We start from the raw sequence: 8,030 nt of genomic DNA on the forward strand, positions 1-8,030 counted from the left end.
TCGTTTCGAACAGGATTTTCTATTGACGATGATAAGACCAAATGAATATCATAGAATTTTCGATCAATGATGAAAGAAACTTTAGAGATACACTGGAATATGATATGAAATTGTGTACTCTTATCTTAACACATAATTGTATTAAGACTGTTTAAGATAATGAACCAACAGGAAATAAATAAATAAATCCGTACATCAGGTGTGAAAAGAAGATTAGCTCAAGTTTCAAATTAAAGAAAACGTCACCCCAAGGTGTGGTAGTGATTGAAATAATAGCAGTGACTGAATGAGTTCATGAAATCAATTGAAAGTTCAACGAAGTAATTCCGAATGTTTGATTCAAAGAATCTAGTAGGATTTTTTATTGAAAATGAAACAATTGAATAATGTTTTTCAATTAAAGATGATAAAGCAATAAAGATTACGAAACGCTCGATTGACGTTGTAAGAATCATTAGGAGATACACCGAAATATAATATGAATTTGTGTATCGTTATCTCAGCACACGATTGTGTTAAGATGGCTTTTATAGAATAAACCAACAAAGCAGATTCAATATAAATAAAATCCGTATATAATGTGTGCAAACGAAAAGCGTAAATAGTTCTGTATGAAACGACTGATAGTAATTTAGCACAAGTTGTAAGTTCATACCAACACCACAAGGTGTCATAGTGATTGAAACAAGGCAATAATAGAAGTGATCAAACAAGTATTACCGTGTTTTGAAATTTAAGCGAAAGGTTCACAAAGTAGATCTGAAGATTTGTTTCAAATAATTTTCATAGGATCTACAACTGAAAATGGAATGAATAAACAGTATTTTTGAGCGAAGAGGAAACGCAATGAATATCACGAAATGTTCGCTTGATGGTGAAAGAACCGTTAAGAGGTACACCGGAATATTTAACATGAACTGGGGTACCATTATCTTAACACACGATTGCATTAAGATTGATAATACATAGATCGAACAAGCGTAATTAATATCAATACACAATAAATAATTAAATCCGAGCATGGTGTGAGCAACGAGATTAGCGCAAGCTTCAAATTTGTGAAAACGTCACCACAAGGTGATCGTGATCAAAGAAATGATTTGATGAATTCGAAGACCAAACAAGCATGTTATGGTTCAAAACAAATGAAGTGCTTGTTATTTTGAATATGATAGCTGCAATCCATCATATGGAACATTGAATTGAATACGTAATGCGAGCAAGTTCAAACAGTTGAACTTGGTTTAAACACAAATTGTATCAATAAGAAAGTTCGGATATGGTCACAACAAAAACCATATATGCCAAAGGAATTTGAGTTTTTCAAGAATTTTGTTGACTCGATATCAAAGAGTCATCGTTTTACAAAACGCGGTTTACAAATGTAAAGATCAAGTATAGCTAAATGGTATTTTGAGTTTTGATAAAACAACAAATTGGAATGAAGCCCTACAGAGGTCTTCATGAATCAAACGAACCACATGCGCAACAAACAATGCATGTGTAACGTGTGGATTTACCAAGAAATGAAATAGATCAAAAGAAATCCTTATGGTATGATGACCATTAGGAGAAGTAGAAACGCAAAAGTCAATTTATTATACGCAGAATTCAGAGTTTTAATGAAAGAAATATAAGAACTTTATCTGGGAATTTTGTGTGATAACCGGTGACATTACCAGGGAATGTCGAATAAAATGAAATAGAGGGATTGTAAAGGTATGTGACTTCTTTTGTAGCGTCAAGAATTGGATTAGACTATGCACCGATTGTTGTGAAATCTTGTCCCCACGTACCTCAGCGATATTCAGATTGTTTGTAGGATCATGTGGCAGAGTGCTGCTTTTTGATTAGTAGTTCTTCCACTGACGGAATTAGTATTGGTGTCGTCGAGCCCAATTATATTTTCCAAAGGTCTTGCCTTGAAAGTCGTGTGTGATATACTTTGACGTCTGTAGACGTATAATTTAAGTTTCATGTGTTTTCTTGTGCACTAGCACAATTTTACATGTTTCTTATTTGTGTTCATAATTTATGGCGTTAATCATTTATGGTAACGCATTGGTAATTCTTATACTTTTGATGGTGTCCCAACTTAATGGGTTTCCATTGTTATTATTGTCGCTCGAGTTACGAGGTAGATGATCAAACGAAATAATGTTTGATATCGATATATGCAAGAGATTCTTGATAAAGGAATTTAGATTTATTATTGACACCTATGATTGTGCTTTATTTCGAAATGCCAATCGTTATGGCTTTTGGAATTTCTTATAGATATACATATCTATATAATCATATATTTCACATGCTGTAATATACATACCCTTTATAAGGTTAATGTATTTAACAGATTCATATTTCCAAAAGCAAGTCAGAAATCAGGTCATGATACTTTTTTAGGGAATTTTGTCACTTGTTTGACATATTATATACCTGCTTACCCGGTTCTAGCCGGAGAGGTATCCTTAGTATATCCGGACAAGTTGGAGAGTCTGCTACACCATACCCAGTCTTGTCGGAGAAAATTTATATTTCCCATAAATAGTATTTTTCTTAAATCATGATTTAGAAAGTGCATTATGACTTTCAACAAGGACTAAGCAAATTAGTCTTTACATGACGTATCATGTTTTAGAACAAAGTAGTACTAATAAATAAGAAATAACAGTGGTCAAGTGTTATTGCTTATTTATTATAATTGCAACATTCTAGTTATTATTTTCATGTCATATCAAAAACTCATCACACTTTATTTATTCAAGTATTTAGCTTATCTCGAAGCTTATACTAAGGCATCTTTTCTTAAGTTCAAGTCTAAACGCTACCATGTGTGCTATCAGTAAATAGCAATTTCCTAACTTTTTTATTTAAGCTTAGGTATTATTATCACAACACCTATTGGCTTAATTAGTGGCTCTGATACCACCTTTCTGTCACGACCCCCGACCCCACCCTGGATGGAATCGGGCGTCGCGAGCAGCCCAGTGGTACTGGTGGTTATTTTTGAAAACATCGCAGCGGAAATTTCATCAGCACCGTGAGTTAGGAAAAATATCAGAGTTTAAAAACACCAGATTTTATTTATTAAATAGATGGGGATAACCCATGTTTTATAAAGGTAGCTTTTAATATGTGATAAACCCGAATACATAAAATGATAATTCTTAATTTGATTTAATTGATAAAATGAGCCATTTCTGTAAGCCTTGTTGGTGCCGTATCCACTCTTACTCCAATCTACTGTAATTACCTGAAATGCGTTTTAAAAAGGTTTTGTCAGCAGGAAATACTGAGTGAGTTCATTCAGGTTTTATAAAATGACCCATAGTTATAAATTACAGCATAAGAGCGATTACAATGGCAGTATCTTATTTTTATCTGGCGCCTTGTCACCTCTTGGTGACAATGGTCATGCCACTATTGGGTCCTTTCACCCAAGTAGTGACGATTATCACTGTTAGGACTTATTAGCCTAACCTATGTTAGGGCTTATAGCATAACCGTGAGAAACTAAGTAATGTGCACAATACCCCACTAGCCAGTGATTCAAGATAACCACGACTTAACAACAACTTATCAAAACCTTCAATCGCATTAACAGGTCGATGATTCCTATTACTAACATACACACAAACATGGCAACATAATTATCATCCAAATACAATTCATAATAGCTGATTAATCAAATATTTGATTCGGTGAACAACAAACAACCCTAGACTATTGATCCGATTATATTTCATCATATATACATATCACCGAAATCAAGCACATAGATTCAAAGCATGATTATAATTGTTATTAACATGTTTACTAGCATGACCCCTAATAAATCACATGATAGAACAATATCAAAACATGGCAGTAAACACTAACCAGAAGTGATGTTAGCTTCGCCGAGATAGGAGCTTCGAATGGAAGGATAGCCTTCGACCAAGAGGAAGAGAGGAAAAGGAGAGAGTTAGGGTTTGGTGTGTGCTCTAGAGTGATTTTGCAACAACGAGGGAACAAAACCTAATTAGGGTTTTGTATTGGTTTATATAGTGGGGTTACCGAACTCATCATGGGCTGCCCATTGGTTTCGAATTCAAGATGTGCAAGATTGGGCCGAGAGAATGTGTATGACAAAGAACGAGTTGTGCAGCCCAAATGGCTTGTGCGATTATATACACATAAATTACACATTACAATATAAACATAATATTTCATTTAAAACCATGTATCACATAATCACATATGGTCCAAAGAAGTTACAACAAAGCATCACGAGAGGTTCTAAATTACGAATTGTCACATTATCCCCAAGTTAAAAGAAATTTCCTCCCGAAATTTAGCACGTACTCACTGAGGAAGCTGGTTAACTTGTATGGTTTTCCTGGTTTTCCTGGGGTGTCACATAGTTCACTCTTGGGAGGTTGTTCAAACTCAAACCCTAACCTATATAGAAATCCTCTCCGTCACTCCTTAGCCTAACCTCCTAGCCCCTTAGTTTCGTTCATTGTTCTTCATATTATATATATATATATATATATATATATATATATATAGAGAGAGAGAGAGAGAGAGAGAGAGAGTAAACTGCAATTTTACCCCCTGGGGTTTTATCAGATTGGCAATCTGACCCCTACCTACAAAATATTACTGTCTGACCCCCCAACGTTGTCGATCTATTACAACATTACCCCCTCCGTCCATTCAACGTTATTATGACCGTTTAGAAGTGATGAAATGACCATTATACCCTCTCCATCTTCTTCCTCATCAAGACTCTGAGCTACTTAGACCTTATTTGGAGGAACAAACAGAGAATGAAGTGACATTCGAAGATCTGACAAAAGACTATGACCCTGAAGTGCTGGAACATGCATGGGATTACAGTTATTGGGATAAAGAGGATGATTGGTACCACAATCCATATGAAGGGGAGCGTGGTTCTGATTCGGATTGGTCTTGTTTGGATGATTGTCACTGGAAATAGGGTAGAAAGCAGCATCTAAATTTGTTGTATGTTGTATTTTGGACCACTAAATTATGGAATCTGTACTAAAGCTTGCAATGTAATCGAATTACTTTCTGTCGAAATTATGTTTGGACATAAATATGAAAATACTGAAATGCTGCCATATGAAAAACAACCAAACATTTTCATCACAACGTAATAAAGTAACAAACATAGTCATAAGTGCACAAATGAAAACAAACATTGTCTGTAACAAACTCAACAAACATCCATACAACTAGAGATATTAGAAACCATAAAGAACTTCCATCAATCATAACGATTGTCAATTGGGGCACCTTGAGTGGCAGTATGTGATTCTTGTGAAGCAGCAAATTTTTCACCCCCTTGTCCTTTGCAGCTCCTGATGTTGTGTCCCAGGTTTCCACATTTATCACACTTGTTGGTGGTTCCCTTTCTGGTCATTTTACCTCCTTTGTCGAACTCATTCTCAAGCTCTTTTTCCCCAAATGCCTTCTTTCGCTTCTTCTTTGGCCTTCCAACATGTGTATGATGCTTTGGTGGGATAAGTGTTGTTGGACACTGAGAAGGAGTCCACATCTTCGGCCCATTGATTGGCTCTATGACATTCTCATAAACTTTCTTCCATGTTGACAACGAATACACATCCGAAACCCACTCTTCTGGCATACCAGCATCAATGCTATTCCTTGACATATCCCCTATAGCTGCAACAGCATGTTTGCAAGGCATCCATGTCAAGTCTCACTTCCTGCATGCACAAGTTTTATTTTTAACATTCACAACACACTGTGATCTCGGACCTGCTACTTGATACTTGTCTGTATCAACCATTAAAACAGACATTTCAGAGGCTTGTTTCTTGATCCCATCAAAGACCTCAGTGGCATGAGGTGTCAGTGGCCCCATACACTTTGCTTGCAATTTCTTTACATTCACTATCCTCTTGGTCATGTACTCCCTAATAAATTCTAAGCATGTGATAATCGGCTTGTCCTTTGCCCCTATGATTTGTCTGTTAAAAACTTCATATATGTTGTTCAGCAACATATCATATTTAACTCTTCCAGAAAAATATGCTCTGGGATCTCATTCAGCCAGTCATACATAGCCCGTTCTATTGTCTTAATTTCTTCCATAGCCTTGTTAAAATATGGAATGAAGGTCTTCCTACCGGCTGACCAAAGCAAATTCTTGTAAACATCTCCTCGCCAATTAGATTTCATGTTCTCATGAATGTGCCTCAAACAAAACTTGTGCTCAGCATTAGGAAAAACTGCTAGCATAGCTGGAATCAGACCCTATAATATAAATTGGAAATATTCCTCTTATTCTTCAAGCAAATTTAAAGGAAAGTTAGGAATTAACACGTAATAATGGATTACCTTCTGTATGTCACTGATGAAAGTGAAAGATGAATCAATCGTGCAGCTTAGGTCATCTCTCAAAAGTTGCAAAAACCATTTCCAACTTTGTGTTGTTTCTGCCTCAACAAGAGCATAACAAACTGGATATATGCTATTGTTCCCATCTATACCAACAACACTCAAGATCTGTCCAGGAAAAGTACCTTTCACAAAACACCCATCGACACCCAGTAGTGGTCTTACAATCATCTTAAATCCTCTCATCATAGATGCAAAACAAGCATATATCCTGCGAAACTGCCTTGTAGGAGTACCTGGGTTCCCACATGGCTCCACATATATCTTAATTGTACTACCTGGGTTGGCTTTGAGCAGTTCATCACAGTACGACCTTAGAAGACCATACTGCTCTTGGTAATCACCATAAATCCTGGTAGTTGCTATCCTCTTGGCTCTGAACACCTTATGTAGTAGCTGATGCTTCCTAAGAAGTTGACTTTGAATTGCTTGAATTGGCATCTCTGGATTGCTTTCAATCATAGGTTGGATCTCCCTGGCAATCGAACTCATTGTGTACAATGATACGTCCCTGGTTGTCAAACAATTATGATGATTATGAAATGTCTTCACACACCACTTCTCCTTAGGCGTCTTTCTTGAGATGTGAACTGCCCAAGGGCAGGTGGGCTTTGTATGCCTTTTAATGTGCCTGTATTTTTGCCCTGCCTTGTTAATTATACTATTTTCCCCTCATCTCCTTTTTTTTGCAACACCAAATAGTGGTGGATTACTACCGAAACACACTACTCTATACCTTAACAACTCATTTTTTTAGGATAAAAACATCCCTCCTAGCCTTAATAGCATAGTTTTTGACCATCTCGTTCATCTTACTCTTGTCATCGATAAGCTGACCAACAAAGAAGGGCGCATCATCTGCACCCCTCTCTTTGATAGCAGCCTTCCTTTTCCTCCTTATCTTCCTGGCAACCCTATCTCTAAGTGTTGTATTGTCATCAGACCCACTTTCAAAGTCCTCCAGGTCTACAGGAAGATGACCTTCTACATTTCTCTCATCATCATGATCCCCATCACTTGAACCATCCAGTTCTTCCCTAGTAAATTCTACATTAGCCCTGAACCTCTGCATATCGACTTCTATTTCACAAACCATATTATCTTCCTCAACATACTCATAATCAGGATCACTTTCTTCATCCTCTTCATTCTGATCTTCACTTTTTTCCTCATCTTCATTCTGACTTTCATTTTCATTTTGTATTAACATGATGCTGGAACAATTTCTCTACATGGCCCTGCTTGAACTTTATACGACTCCATCAAGATAGCTTCTAAATCAACATCACAGTTTAATGTCCTTGATGCACATGATCAAACATAGCTTCTAAATCAACATCACAGTTTAATGTCCTAAGACCAAAATCCAAAGACATGTAAGGTTCCTTGTAATGAATGCAGAAAAAGAGACCATCATTGTAGCCTATTTTCTTAATCATCTCCTCTAAAACATCCGTAGTCAACACACGAAAGTCTACATGATCAATGTAGTTGATCTTTCCATCTAAGTATCCCCTATTTGGGTTTTCTACAAAATTACCTCCATGGTGTAATTTAATTGTAAATTGTCTTTGAGTGTCACCTGTAAACAAACATCAACA

At 36.4% G+C, this 8,030-nt stretch overlaps 1 protein-coding gene across 1 annotated transcript; it reads right to left on the reverse strand.

Annotated features, from left to right (window-relative positions):
- Window positions 1-5,272: 5,272 nt before the first annotated feature.
- LOC110919195 lies at window positions 5,273-6,921 on the reverse strand. The gene is made up of 4 exons (XM_022163473.1): window positions 6,370-6,921; window positions 6,092-6,285; window positions 5,788-5,999; window positions 5,273-5,691 (listed from the first exon to the last, which is right to left on the reverse strand). Exons 1-4 carry the CDS (start codon window positions 6,919-6,921, stop codon window positions 5,273-5,275), a joined length of 1,377 nt encoding a protein of 458 aa, XP_022019165.1.
- Between the last annotated feature and the right edge of the window lie 1,109 nt (window positions 6,922-8,030).

Source organism: Helianthus annuus, chromosome 16 (genome assembly GCF_002127325.2).
Source record: "Helianthus annuus cultivar XRQ/B chromosome 16, HanXRQr2.0-SUNRISE, whole genome shotgun sequence".
In the NCBI taxonomy this organism is placed as follows: domain Eukaryota; kingdom Viridiplantae; phylum Streptophyta; class Magnoliopsida; order Asterales; family Asteraceae; genus Helianthus; species Helianthus annuus.